General features: G+C 36.5%; 1 protein-coding gene across 6 annotated transcripts in view; it reads left to right on the top strand.

The window, feature by feature from the left end:
• LOC309504961 (traf2 and NCK-interacting protein kinase) overlaps nucleotides 1–16152 on the top strand; it is a 75512-nt gene that overhangs the window by 2536 nt on the left and 56824 nt on the right. For all 6 annotated transcript variants that reach the window (XM_082178265.1, XM_082178269.1, XM_082178266.1 and 3 more), the window contains exons 3-4: nucleotides 12485–12541; nucleotides 15871–15996. In XM_082178265.1, coding sequence (XP_082034391.1) covers nucleotides 12485–12541; nucleotides 15871–15996 — 183 coding nt within the window. The remainder of the gene's footprint in view (nucleotides 1–12484; nucleotides 12542–15870; nucleotides 15997–16152) is intronic.

Below are 16152 nucleotides of genomic sequence, written 5' to 3' on the forward strand. Positions count from 1 at the left end.
CGAGGGAAAGAGAGCAAGACAGCGTCTAGTTTGGAGACGGTGAAGTCTTGTTTACACTTTCGCCTGGCTCCGAAGAGAGAGAGAGAGAGAGCGCGCGCGACCGGGTCTCTCTCTCTGCTCATTCTTTCAGTTAAACATGCGCCCTGTCACAAGCACGGCAGTTCATCTACATTAGACGGTGTAATGAAGCGTGTGGGTTACTACATCCAACAACCGAACATTTTAACTTACCCTCTCGTAACTTCTGCATCCTTTAGCTTGGACTACAAAATTGCAGCGAGAAATAATAATGGCGGATTGTTCGAAGTGGTGGGCCGGAAGTCAATGTCCTTATTTGGCAGTTCCGCTGCAAATACTGTGACGTGATAGTTCAAAAAACGTCATAGAGAACTTTTCTGTACTTCTAAACACTCCAAATATACAACAAAATGCATTTAAGGGCTAAAAAAGTGGATTTAGCATGATATGTCCCCTTTAAATCATTTTCAACCTAGGAAAAGCATCCTAAATCTAGGAACCTGCTTTTGCGTCATAATATGTCATGATTTATTGCACAGCTCTCATGCCCATCATTTCCACAGCTAGCTCTGTGTTTAGAGCTTTCTTACACACACACTTGTTTCGTCATGTATTTCACTTATGAGGAACACAAATCCAATCACTTCTTCACTTCCTAGTGAAGGGTGTGCTTTCACTGTTACTACATCTTTAAAGTCGACATGAAACGGAAATTGCGACCGACTTTTCTTCTTTATTGTGAGGTCATACATGAAAACTCATTGACTACGTTTACATGTGCACCAATAATGTGATTATTTCGAATAATCAAGAGTAAGGTCTTAAGATGTTTACATGACACAAGCAGAACTCTTCAATCCAGTTTACATGCCATTTTCATTATTCTGATTATTCGCTAGTAACATGGTAATACCACATTCAGATTGGCATACAGTAGGCATGTTATTGTAATATGGCATACAGTAGGCATGCAAAATAATAATAATCCATAGCCTCTTAGGGCTTCCATACATACTGTCGAGTCCATATCGTAAAAGTCTGTTTGCAAAGCCTGCGCTGAAATTGCAACAGATTTACCAAAGAAACCACAGTGAAATGTACCGCACACAAATAAATAATGCTCAACTGAGACATTCACAATGTTGAAAATAATAGCCATTGTTTTAATCTATTCACATCAAATTAAAAATAAATGTTAATGGACGTACTGGATATTATTCGGTGCCGTGATGGACATCTCAATGCCGGGTTTTCCTACGCTACTGTCTGGATGAAGATACGGAGCAGAGGCTGTGCAGTGAGTTGTGTTGACAGAGTTTAGCGATTTGGAGAACTAGAGAGAACTTCAGAATAATGTCACAGAGTTAGCCTAATTTATGAAGTTGTGTGAACAACACACTGCATCCGTGTAGAACCGGTAATAATGAAATGAAGGTGTTTGTATGCCTGTTTATTCCAATTAAAATCGGCGTATGCCACATAGTGTAATGCGAATATGGTAACTACGATTATGAGCTTAATTGCATTAGTTTGATCGAAGTATTGCGTTTACATGAGGTAAAGTTGAATCGTAATATTGCCAAAATCCCATTATAATCGCATTATGACGCATGTAAACGCACTCTTTGTCTTTCGGTGAAATTTGTTCACCTGACCTGACCTGAGTCAATTTGTTTTGATGTTGAAATAGGCTATTCACCTGATTCATGAAATGTGAGGTGATCCATTTATAAACCATATATTGTTATTGTCAAAACTTGAAATGTTGTTTTTACAGTCAATTTATGGTTTAGGATGTTGCCATAGACCAGGGGTCTCCAATCCATGTTTTTGGAGGTCCTCCTGCTCCAAAATACCTGCCTGTGTGTTTCCAGCAGTCCTGAATATCCTGCTTAGCTGGATCCGATGTGCTTGGAGTGAAACTCTGTGGACCTCATTGGAGACCTCTGCCATATCTATTAACCATCTCCCAGTTTTAGGATGACAACACAGTGTTTTTATCCCATCCTTATTACAGTTTTAGACACTGGTAAAACACAGTCCGAAACAATATATTGTTTTTAAGAAAGACTTTTAAGATCCTTTTCACCACAGTTCCTCCTGAGCTCTAATGTGGATCAGTTTTCACAGCTTTTCAATATTGTTTTAAAGGAATTACTGGAGAACTGTATAATCCAGTCGTCACCCTTTTTAGACAGCACTTCCTGTTTGTGTCCCAGTTCACAGGCATCCTTGAGAACACGAGGAAATCCCCTCAGACAGGAATATCATCTGAAACCTGCAAACATGTTCTGCTCAAATCTCAGTTGGACCTATAATTCATTTTGTTTCACTCTCCTAATGTGCAAAACATGGGAGTAGTTAATACACACCAAAGTTTAATACTTGATGTTCGGTTTGTTCCAACAGCCATTATTGGAAACACTACTACTAATGAGGAGACATTAGCCACTTGTCGGGCCAGTGCGAGCCAGGGCTAAAAATGTGCCAGCTGGGGCCAATAGCCTCGGACCTCAAGTCGCAAGGCCAAATCAAACTGTTTCCTCTGTCGGGCCAGTAGCCATGCAGCGCTACCCTAACCTGACCTGACCTAACCTGAGTCATGCATCTAGCAGTTAGAACGTAATGATAACAGATGCACTTTCAAGCAAAATAATCATATACAAGTATTTAACATAAGTTATGTAACGCACACAATACTGCACAAATTATAGCAATCACGAAGAAGTAGGTCTTCACTCTCTCTGACCCAAACGCACACAAATCTGGGCCAATATGAACTAACACAGTAAGGTGGATAATAAAGTATACCACACCCCATCAGTTATATTGAATATAATATAATATATAAGAAAGAAAAATAATAATAATCCATAGCCTCTTAGGGCTTCCATACATTACTGTCGAGTCCATATCGTAAAAGTCTGTTTGCAAAGCCTGTGCTGAAATTGCAACAGATTTACCAAAGAAACCACAGTGAAATGTACCGCACACAAATAAATAATGCTCAACTGAGACATTCACAATGTTGAAAATAAATAACCACATTCCTAGCATTATAATCCTTTGGAAGGTGATGTTATGTGTAGTCTACCCTGTACTTCTCTAACATGGCAATAACAGGCCAGTGGACGGGGCCAAAATTGCAATGATGAAGTAGGTGTTGATTTTCATCTGCAGAGGCGGTCTTTCACCTGTCTATTAAGCACATCCCACAATGAGTCGTTATCTGGACTTGGTTACAATAAAAGCTGTTTTGGGACTAACAAGGAACGTAAGTTTTCAGTTCTGAAACTTACTGGATATTATTATAGTATGATGATGTCTTGTATGTCAAAAGCTCAAGGAAAATTTGATTTCTCAGTTTATGACCCCTTTAATGTTATGAAGCGATGAGAATACTTTTTGTATTTTATTCAACTTTATTCAAGACTTTATTCAACAATTTCTTCTCTTCCGTAGAACCCGGAAGCGCTGCACTGTGTTTACAACGTAAACAGCATTAGAGAGAAGTTGTTCAATAAAGTCGTTATTTTTGTTTGGGTTTTTTTGCACACAAAAAGTATTCTCGTCGTATCATTAAGTTAAAGCTGAACCACTGGAGTCACATGGACTATTTAACGATGTCGTCACTTCCTTTCTGGGCCTTGAAATTGGCAATATCATTGATGTCTATAATGGGTCAGAAACCTCTCAGTTTTCATCAGAAATATCTTAATTCGTGTTCCGAAGATGAACGAAGATCTTACAGGTTCGGAACGACATGAGGGTGATTAATGATAGAATTTTCATTTTTGGTTGAACTAACCCTTTAAAGACTTAAAGGGATAGTTCACTTTGAAATTAATTTTTGGTATGTTTTAGCTTACCTCAAGGGCATCCAAGATGTAGGTGTCTTTTTTTCCGCAGTAGTTTCAATTTTTATATTTTTAGGTCAAACCGTTCTTGTCTGTCAGTCATATAATGCAGGTCTATGGTCATTATCTCAAAACACAAGCAAAGAGTCCAAATTAAACAATTCCCCATCGTAAGTACACATTGATGGCCTAAGACACGAAACGAGCGGTTTGTGTGAGAAAACGAACAGTATTTATATCGTTTTTACCTCTTATATGCAGCCATGTCCGAGTGATCTGATCTGACGTGTACGCAGACTGGTGCATAGATATATACACTAGATGTCGCCTTAAAGACATTCGTTCCAATGAACTGCCGTAGACAAGGCGACAATGTCTTTAAGGCGACATCTAGTGTATATATCTATGCACCAGTCTGCGCACACGTCAGATCAGATCACTCGGGCATGGCTGCGTATAAGAGGTAAAAACGATATAAATACTGTTCGTTTTCTCACACAAACCGCTCGTTTCGTGTCTTAGGCCATCAATGTGTACTTACGATGGGGAATTGTTTAATTTGGACGACGGGGAATTGTTTTAATTTGGACTCTTTGCTTGTGTTTTGAGATAATGACCATAGACCTGCATTATATGACTGACAGACAAGAACGGTTTGACCTAAAAATATCAAAATTGAAACTTCTGCGAAAAAAAAGACACCTACATCTTGGATGCCCTTGAGGTAAGCTAAAATATACCAAAAATGAATTTCAAAGTGAACTATCCCTTTAAGATTCCAGCATCGAGATTTGACCAATGTTCTACAATAAAAAACTGTTACAGTGACAGTAATTTATTTATTTGTGACAGGAGTACACATCAGTCTTGCTGAATCAAACTGGTACATACCATTTCACATAAAAAGAGAACCTTTTCACCTTTTCGGTTGCACCAGCTTCCATTTATTTGCGATCACAAGAATGCACAAAAAACTCCACTATACTCACTATACTGTTATCCTTTCAGTCAGAGCAACAGAGGGAGCTCACGAGAAGAAAACAGGAGTTATGAGTTATACGAGTTAACCAGAGTGCATGTTTTTTTATGACATGTGGATGCATTAGTCCGGTATCAACAAAGGCACAGGGAAGAGACAGATAAAACATGAAACCAAAAAAATACAAAAATATAATTATATATGTTTTGTTTAAGTTTTTCAATAGTTTCTGGTATTTTCCATATGTATTTATTATCGCAATGGTTAGCATAAGTAGCTTTTAGCATCGCATAGAAATATATTTCTGCCTCATACGCTGATCGGAATCCTCATCGGATCGCAAGGAAGTTATTTCAAACACTGGTGCCTGAAAGTGAGTTTGATTAAGCATTGGTGTTGACCACTGCCAGACTCAGGTAAACTCCTTTGTTCATGACCACTCCTCAAGCCCCAGTTGGCCCGCTTTGGACCAAGGTATTCGGCGGGCCAAAAACCCCTGCCCGCTGGCCCAGAGGAAGCCCTGATGAGGCCCGATCATGGCCCAGAAGTGACAGTGGAAACGCGACTGGCCCTGACACACACTGGACGGGAAACACGACTATTGCTGTCCTGTTTCCAGAATGGTTTTCTTTTAGTTCCTCTTTGAAACATGGCGTTCGGCAGGATGAGTCATTGAGGCAGTTTCCTGTCCCTAATTTTACGCTGGAGTATGTGTGTCTGGGCCATGACACAGCAGCTCTCAAAGTGCTCGAATGCTGATTTCCAAACAGTGACTGATCCTGTGAACTACATCATGCTTGGTGTTCAGTTGTCCCTGTGCTGACCGACCCATTTACACTGAATTTACTTGCCTCAACATACATGCCTGGAAGTTTAGTTTGCCTAGTACCACTAGGGCCTAGGGCCACTGTTATGCAGAGTTTAGCTCTAACCACTTACCTGTAATTATCTAGTAACTCTGAAGACCTTGACTAGCTTGTTACGGTGTGTTTGATTAGGGTTGGACCTAAACTCAGCAGGACAGTGGCCCTCCAGGACCAGATTTGAGGAACCTTGGGCTTGTAAGATCTTGATGAGCTGATTTAGGTGTGTTAAATTGGGGTTGGAGCTAAACTCTGCAGGATTGGACACCCCTGTCTTAAAGGGATAGTTCACCCAAAATAGTCAATTCTGTCATCATTTACACATCATCATGTCGTTCCAACCCAGTATGACTTATATCTTTCGCGAAACATAAAAGACATTTTGAGGTTTTCTTTTTCTTTTTCATTTTCTTTTTTCATACAGTGGATATCAATGGTCACCAAACAGAATCTTCTGTCAAAATATATTTTTTTGTGTTCTGCAGAAGAAAGTCATACAGGTTTGGAACGATATCACACTGCGGCGCTGTGAAGTGTAATCCACAAAAGAGCGAGATACAGGATGAAAAAGATACGAGAAACTTGAATGAATACAGTAAATCAACTAGCCTAGACATTAACCCTCTGGGGTCGACAAACGTCTGTACGTTCTCTCCCATTTTTTCCTGATAACAGCGGAAAGAACTTAAAATACTCCATCATTTTTGTTCAGATAAGAGTGATACATCATTCAAAACTGTAAAGGGTCTACTTTTATTTGTGTACACTCACAATAACAACAAAACTTAGTGCTTTTGTAAAATAAAGAAAACAAACGGGGTGTGCTTTCTGCTGTCTCTGCCTCCATGAACTTTCTGAAATGTGTCACAAAAATGAACCGAAACTCAGCGTATATTTGCCACACAGACATGAAATTTTTTTTAATAGAAAGCTTGTTTTTTAAATTCAGTCAAATGAAAACAAATATTCTCTGATTATGTAATCCGTATGAAACCAACGAGAGGTACAGTCTTCCCTGTCTGAGATCAGTATCTGTAATGTGACCAAACCCATGAGCTATTCATATGGAAATCAGAATATCACCTCGATTAAAAAAAAAAACATCGAGCTTCATCCGATTCCTCTGCTTTTCATCATTTTTGGAGGAAGACTCGCTGAGGAATTCTGGTATTTGTATCACATTATATTGATAACTCGGCAGACAAATAAAAACTTGCATTCCAATTTGTTAGCAAAGGTATTTGCATTGCAGTTATCTGAACAGTGAACACACTGAAATGTGCATATTGTCACTGAACACTTTTGACTAAAAATGTAGATTGTAGACAAAATGAAGACAAAAATCATATAAAAGTAAAGTGCATTAAGTAAACAATTTATAAAACTGAAATAGTATGTTGTAAAAAAAATTAAATAAAAAAAAAGTTCACGTAAACATTCATAAAACTGAAGCAGTATGCTAAATAGTCAGTATTCAGCTTAATATTCAATAATATTTTTGATCTGAACTGAGCTGGATGATGACATCACTGTTTTCTCCAGAGCTGCTGTATAGATAAATTAACTAAATGAATAACTAAGGATTTTTTTACAACCAAAATGAATGAACCATCACTGAACTTACTTAAGCTGGACTATGACACTATTTTCTTCTAGATCTGCTGTAAAGCCAAAACAAACTTTGTTGCATTATTTTCCTGTTATCAATGTAAAGCTTTGAAACAATCAGTATTGTAAAAAGCGCTACAGTATATAAATAAAGGTGACTTGACTATGCTTTAGTAGCTCATAATAACTCATCTGTGAGTCGAGATCACATAGTGTTGTTCACCATGCCTGAAGCCGGGTTTTTCAACCACACTATACAATGTAGATTTAAGATTCAATGTTTGTTCATCTGAGAATTGATTCAAATCAAGAAATCAGTATTTTTTCAACCCAGCCATATTTCTGAATGTGGTTTTAAATCAGATGCATTTATATATGTACATCTGATTCCCCTTATTATCATTGTTCTTTGACCGATTGATTGATCGTCAACATTTCGCATGTGTAAGTACAGCAGCCAGATAACTATCTATGTAATGTCCCACACTACTATCTGATAGCCATAGTGGCTGTAAAAAAATAAGAGATTTTCTTTTTCTTGTCAGTATTGCTGTTTGATTATCATTCTGTTGTTGACATAATAGACAGCAGCATGTCTGTCGGGCTACATTTACACTGCTAGATCTAATGCACAGATGCCATATTTTGTCCCATGTGTCTATATTAACTCAAGACATAACTGACATTCACTTCTATAAATATCTACATAGAGATGAATAATTGAGACACAACTGTGCTAGTGTTTCTTGGTAAAATGGGAGGGTGTCAGCTGTTGCTGAAACCATATTTTGTAAGAATCACGGAGAAACTGCTAATCATTTCCAGTAACTAGACACTTCACAGTACATTTTTTAACAAAGTGATTTTGACCTGTCCCAACTTCTTTCTGTCACCAAATAAAACATAGCCTACAACAATCTCATATTTGTTTTATAATCTAATAAAATAAACTGAAAACATTGTGGTAATAATAATAATCATCTAATTTAACAGTGCCCCACATAATGTGTGAATTTTATTTTTTTTTGCTCCTATTGCAAAAAACGTGACATTTCTTGAAATTGTTACACATTAGAAGTTGCATTTTGCACCCTTTTACTACATGCAGGAAGTCAAGTTATGTCACCTTCATTTATATAGCGCTTTACACAATACAGATTTTTTTCAAAGCAGCTTTACATTGTTAAACATGAAAATTATGATTCAGAATGAAATTCTGCTGTAAAGCAGCTCTAAAAAGACAATAGTGAACAGTCATTATTCAGCTGAAATCAGTCAACAGGTTTAATAACTGTGTAATCAGTCAGAGAATGAGTTCACTTCATCTATGAAGCAGCTCTGGAGAAAACAGTGATGTCATCATCCAGCTCAGCACCGTAATTTAGAGATATTCCTTTGCTTTTGTAACTCTTATGAGAGCAGTCAGTGTCAGTACTACGATACGATCTAAATCCTGACTGCAATACAACTTTAAATCTTATCTTTTTTCTGTACATGATTAGAATGTATCTTGTTTAAATTTTCTTTCTTTTCTTAGAAAAAAAAAATGGCTACCATCCATTTTTACCTCAATTTACAGAAGACACCCACTAAACTTTAATTCAGTGTAACAATAGTTTAAATGCAAAAAAATCTTGTCACGCATATTTTGAACAACAACCATTTTTGATGACATTAAAATACTCTATTTAAGGGTAATTTTAAATCTTTATACTTTATACGGTTATTGGTCTATCGCATATTAAAATAACGTACACCTTCATTAAACCCTAAACACACCTGAAAAGCAAATGTGACATAAAAATGCATTTGCTGAAGCAACCATACCATTTTAGCTTGATTTCTAGTCGTCTTTGAGCTCTTTTGTCTTGACTCGTGTTTCACGGGATTCGTACTAGCTGAGCTACCGAGCAAGAAAAGCCAAACATATGGAGCTGGTTATGTGATGCAAACTACAAAGTATCCGTTGACAAATCATGCACTACGGTAAAAAGTGTTTTATGGTCATAAAATAATATTTTGCAAACAGCCACATGAAAATAAGTCTTTATTAATCCACAATCTGCCCCTAATGGACTGCATTTAAATGGACTGCATTTTTATAAAGCGCTTTCAACAGACTCATGGCCACCAAAGTGCTTTACATATTGTGTCATAATTGTGTATGAAAAGGGTTAAATGATCTTGCTGTTTTACTGCCTCTAGTGTTCATTTCTTTTAGAAACTGCAGCAATATGTATGTATTGGTACATATTTCGCTTTTGCAGAAATGTTGCCTCAGGTACTTTTTTCAATGAGCCTGTGGAAATATGCTTACAGCTTTCTTGAATTTTGTCTGATGGCCATGAATTTCACATTGTTCTATAATATGTTTTTCAGCAATTTTTTCTGTCCACAATTTTGATTTATGTCAAAAAACGACTTTTTCGAACTAGACCGAAGTTTGTCCAATTATCACCAAATTTCACACAGATCATCATTAGACCATGCTGGCAAAAAGTTATTTAAAACGTACAGCTCTTAAACTGTTTGTCAAAGTTGATAATAAGGGTTGATATTAAAATTGTCAAAGTTGATATTAAGGCGGAGCATAATATTTTATGCAGTATCTTGGTTTCATATGTCAAATCATGGGCATGTTCTGATGCTCCCTGCCATCCTTGCTTAGCTGGTATTTTTGATTATGACGTGCCTGCACAAAATAATTACTGCTTAAAAGCTAGGCTATATTTATGAATTTAGCTATATATTCAGCAGGATGGGTACTTTGGGTGACATAGGGAGAAATAAAAAACAGAAATAAGCTATTATTCTGTCTACTGCAATCCTCAATACCTTTCTCTTCTCCTTGCTAAGAGTGCCGCTCAAGCTACAGGCTCTGCATTTACTTTTTGGCAATGCCTAGCAACTCTCTTTGTGTTTGTGGGCATTTAAAATTAATCAATAACACTTTTTTTTTCTTTTTATGTATTAAAATATATATAATTATAAAGTTGTACACAGTATTTAACATTCCTAATTTATCTGAACTAAAACAAAATGCTAAAATTGTTATCCATACAGTGAGACTGAAACAGAAACGGTTGATATTGTACGGTTTATTTTAAGAGAGTGCTTTTTTATCATTCATCAGCTGGATAGAATCGTATTGAAAGTGATTCTAACAATATCGTTTCTCTGTGCTGTTATCATAGCTGTGGTGTGAACTCTGCTATTCTTTAATATTGAGAACATTTTTTAGAACTATATCTTTATAGTTATCGTCCTTGGTGTGAACGGGCCTTAAGACTAAGTGTCATATCACTAAGGACGGAGATTGTCTAAAACTTGTCTAATTGTCTATGATTGTCTTATTCTGCTGCGTGCAGACACCATCAAGACATTGAGTGACTACAGTCTGCTATGTATCTCATCACCCCGATAAGCAGGGAAGACAAGTAATAATCTCACTCCATCTGTCAATACTTACACAAAAGAAAAGAAAAATAATTTGAAAAGAAATGTCAAAAAAACTAGTTTTAGCTCCTTTTTTGTATACTACAATATTAATGTTAAGCACCACTAGCCTGTGTTAAAGGGCCAACTGCATGGGAACTGACTTACTCTCTTTCATAATGATTTCAACTCCATTAAACCCTTTTTTTTTATTCTACTACTATTTTCCCTCTCTCCATACCATCATGAAGCATTGAGGGATTGATCTGTCCTCCATCAGGTTAGGTCTCTCTCCTTCCTGCCAACTCAAGTACCAGGGGTTCCATCATCATACATACTAGCCTATATGGTTGTTACCTGCTTCAGCAGAAGAAAATAAGAGACACTTTTTATTTTTTTATACCACATATGCCACTTGAGATTCAAACTATTGGTGGCAGGTAACAACTGGACAACAGTGTAGGCCTGCAGCTATTTATGTGATCAGTGATCGTCACTTCTTGATTTATTATTATTATTATATTGTAAAAACACTAGTCTTTGTCACTTAAATCATCAAATGCTATGCTATTCTTCTCACCATTCATGTAATGCTTGAGTGTACTGTATGTGAATGTGGAACTTGAAAACAGAAAAGGAACTGTGCCATTTTAAGGTCTGTGCGTTTGAGCATGACATATGAAACATTATCCATAATTAGATGCCATATTTCAGCTCACTGAGACATCCTGAACCTCTCTGGGTTCATGTGTCATTTCTTCTATAATTGCCTAAAGAATGTTTGTTTTTCCCAAAGTGAATACACCGGTATTAGATGTTCCTCTGTGTAAATGTATCTGTATCTGTGTTGCCAGTTTGAATTTTTCCTGGATTCGCTTTTTATGATTTAATACAGTTTTGTTATCAAAAGTAAAAGATGAAACTTTAAAAAGTTAATCAATCTTTTAAAATGTAATGAAATGAAATGTAAAAAAAAATGTATCTTACATTTTTTTGGCAAATAAAGTGCTTCACAACAGACAGATGTTTACTGTTTAAATAAAAATAACTGTGATATTTCTTAAAAAGTAAAGTTTTCATAAACTATTATTATTGTTGTTTTTATTACTTTGAGAAGTACATTATACTGTGCAATAGGCCTATATGTATTTTATCATTTCATCAAGTTAAACCAAACCTTCAGGTTGTAGTGAAGATCTTTGATTTTACCTGTGTATATATGATATGACGATAGTTTTTCCAAATGAACTGGTGTAATGCTGGTGAAGTGACTCTGAAAACAACTCTGCAGATGAAGTTTACGTGTTCATGTTCTTCTCATATAGTGAAACGCAGACGAGCATCACAAACTGAGACGCACAACATGCAGACTTCAGATTTCAAAAGCAGTCTTTAATATTCACACACACTAGTCCATATCGCAATTTGTTTATGTGTACAGCTCTACTTTTGCTCTATTCATCCAAATTTTTCCAAATTCTGTGACATTTAGCATTATACAGTAAATACCTAACGACACAGTATTGTTTAGCAACTCAAACTTAACCAATATTATAAATAACAGAAAAACAACGACTACTGATTTGTGGAGCTATTTATACATTTTGGGACACTTCTAAGATGAAGCGCACAAGATCAAATCACGTGTTCACATGATCCTTCTGCAGGGCCACATGGTCATGTGTGTTTGTGTTATTTCTCATGGTTGTCCTTGTGTTTGACAGGGTCGACATGTGAAAACAGGACAGCTGGCAGCCATCAAGGTCATGGACGTGACAGAGGTATGAGCTTCTTCACGTTTAGAAGAGAGAGAAACAGTTCATGTCTTCAGCTGAAGAATGATTTTTTTATTTTTTTTTATTGATAAAATGTAAGAATTTGTCATGGAAGATGACACAAACATTTAATAAGGTATGCCCTGGAAATCAATTTAAGGTGGCAAATATCCCAAATATTATGCAAAATTTTGAACACAGATGTGTATTTGCAGTGTGTGAGAATAACAAGCCTATAATGGTAAAAATCTACTTTCAAAAGCAGTCTCTTCAAATGGGCTGATTCAGATTCCCCCTACAATGACGTCATCATAAGGAAGAAGCTCCGCCCACAGCCGGTGACGATCTGCTCTATTAGCATAGACACACACACAGCCCTGAGTGAGAAGCACAGAGTTTCTTTATTCTTGCTGTAGCAGCTGGAGTTGTACAATGTCTGTACTAAAGAGGCATTACAAGTGTTGTGTTTTGGGATGTACCAATGCACATAAGAGTCTCTATAGCTGTCTTTTCACCTTTATTGCAATACAGTACATAACACAAATGCAATAGCATGTCATAAAAGCAAGATGACAACATAAGTTATAACCGTAATTAAACTAAACTGTTCTGTCTGCATGCAGCGTATATTCTCTGGCTCTGTAGGCATCTTACAACAGTTCCCCTACTAGAACCTGTACAGAGATTTATAGATTATCGTGACGGAACATGCTAATCGATGACTTGAAGATAGTTAACTCCATATCAACTACATAAATTGTCACTTCTTCTTGAATCTCTCCATCATTGTCCGACTCCGGTTCAAACATATAAGGCTAAACACCTCTACTGACAGTTTTTGAAATTTTCAGTGCGTGAGATTGTGCTGTTTTGTTGTTGCCTGTATGATGGAGCACAAGCTCTTGAAGCTCCGCCCTCTTCTTGAAATGGGGCCGGGAGCACCAGCTCATTTGCATCTAAAGGGACACACAATAACGGCAATTTTAACATACTATAAAAATAATCTGTGGGGTGTTTTAAGCTCAAACTTCACATACACACTCTGGGGACATCAGAGACTCAGGGGCATAATAGGTCCCCTTTAAGTAAGTAACAGCCAATCGAACACTGATGAGAATATTGATTCTGAATTATTATAATCAGAAATATATATTTATATGTATATATATATATATATATATATGTATATATATATATGTATATATATATATATATATATATATATACTGTATATATACTGTATATATATATATATACATTGACCAAGACATTATGTACAAGGTCAAGAACATAACCGGGTTAAATGTCGAGCTCTGCTGAAAACATTATTTATTTGACATTTCTGTTATCTTGCATTGTAACACAAGCCTCCACAAGCTTTAGGCTAATGCTTGGGATTCCCAGATGTTAAGAGTTAAAACCCCCCATATAGAACTTTGCTCTTAAATGGATATATTTTTGCCCAGTGTTTTACTTGAATCTCTCTCCACTTATGATCTGAACACATGAATGCTGGAATTTAGCGTTTATTGCGCTTGCAATATTTTGGTCAAATGAAATTTTCATGCCAGTATGTGTTCTTTTAAGAGGGTGACAAGTGCTGTTTCTACCACTAAATATAGGCTAGATTGTGGTTGCTGAATAAATGCACTCATGCAACCATTGTTTAAAAATGTTTTTATCTGGAATTGTTGGAGTTGAAGGTGTAGTATCTATAATATTTTTTTATGTTAAAATATATTACTATAATATACCATTAATGGGTTTGTAAAATTGTAAATTGAGCCTCCCACTGATGGTGTTCTGCTCATATCTGTCAGTCTCTTTCCAGCTCAACCTATAGTGAGAGTTTAGGGTGTGTCTACTGTAACAGGAGGAGCCAGAGAGTGTTTAACCAGTGTGGGACCATGACTGATGCATTGCATGAGAAAAGGCATTCAGCTTTGGTTACAGAAATACAAGCCAAATTTCGCAGCTTTTAGATCTTCAAAGATTAAACGGGTCAGGAACTTGTTAAAGCAAAGCACTGAGACCATACAGCATCATCATGCACCAGTTCATAAACACAAATGTACAAGTTTATGATGTTTACATTGACGTGTCCAGTGTAGACAGCCTCAAACACTTGCACCTGGTGCAGGTATGTTGAATGGGTTTATTATACATACTTCACCTTAAGTATTAGGAATTTCACTGATTTAGGTTTTGGGAGAACCTTCTACATTTTCCTTATTTTTTTCCAGTTCATAATAGAGAGTTTGTTAATGTATATGAAGAATATAATAAATATTTTCTGGAAACTCTATAAGGTCAAATAAACCATGACTATGACAAGAGGAGAACTTTCTCTTTCAAACAACAGTGATTCATACTGGTTCTGGTTCACATCATCTCTTAAAAAGAACAAACAAACACTTAACTAAGTAGTTCATTCGACTTCTCTGTGTGAGGAACAGACTGGAATGTAATAAATTATTCCCTGATAATCCTCCACCATAAATGGAATATTCAGCATTTATTGATGCATTGTGCCAGATTTTATGTATATATGTTTTGGCTCTAGCAATAACCAATGGCATTTGGTATAATGACATACAGTAAAACATAAATGTTTTTTTGGCCAAGAGAAAGATCTGTGGATAACGACATTGGTTAAAATGCTTAAAGATCATGGTTAAATTGATGATGTTAATTGATGTGTCTGATACAGGGTATGTAATCTAATTAATTAATTCATTAATTATTCATAATATCACAACCAGACAGTCTGACTACACAAGCACAGTGACAGCTAAACTCATTACACAAGGAAACAAGTCTGTCTGATTGTTTTTTATAGATTTTATTTCTGTTACTTGACCGTGGATTTAGTGCATTAATATACAGATTTTAGTCAGTACAAGTGTTTTTTTGTTTGTTTTTTGTTTTACTCAATATGAATCAGTTATGAAGCTTTCAGTGAAAGACTCTGCTCTCCCCATCACAGAAATGCTGTTTCCTGGTTCCCTTTCCGTCTTGCATTATCTGCCATGGGAGATAACAGAGCAACGTAGTGATCATTTGAACCCCAGGCTCCAGATTTCCTTTCTCCTGACCATCACTTTCACACACACCTCTCCTGTCTTTCCTCTTGTGAAAGGACTGTGAAAGCAGCCTTTACATATAAATGCTTATGTTTGGAGTGCTCTTTTATAAAGGGAGTCTCAATATATTGGTGTCCCTTACTAAGTAATGACATTTTTAACAGGCATTGTTATTCTTGCTGTCATTATTTAAGTTGACTCGTGGTGAAAGAGATCAATTGAAAATGTACAAATGTATTTTGTCTTCCGCAGGACGAGGAAGATGAAATCAAACTGGAGATTAACATGTTGAAAACTCATTCCCATCACAGGAACATAGCCACGTATTACGGTGCTTTTGTTAAGAAAAGTCCTGCAGGTCAGGATGACCAGCTTTGGGTGAGTATCTACTGAACCCAAATAAACAATCAACCTGATTTCCTCTAGAGGCTCTTAACTGCTTGTGTAAAGTCTCTCACATTACTAGAAGAGCCAGAGTTTGTGCTTCTGAGGTTACAGAGATACCTTCCAAAAACGGTCCCTGTAGCAATGTTA

Source organism: Leuciscus leuciscus (genome assembly GCF_965113295.1).
Source record: "Leuciscus leuciscus genome assembly, chromosome: 8".
NCBI classification, from domain to species: Eukaryota; Metazoa; Chordata; class Actinopteri; order Cypriniformes; family Leuciscidae; genus Leuciscus; species Leuciscus leuciscus.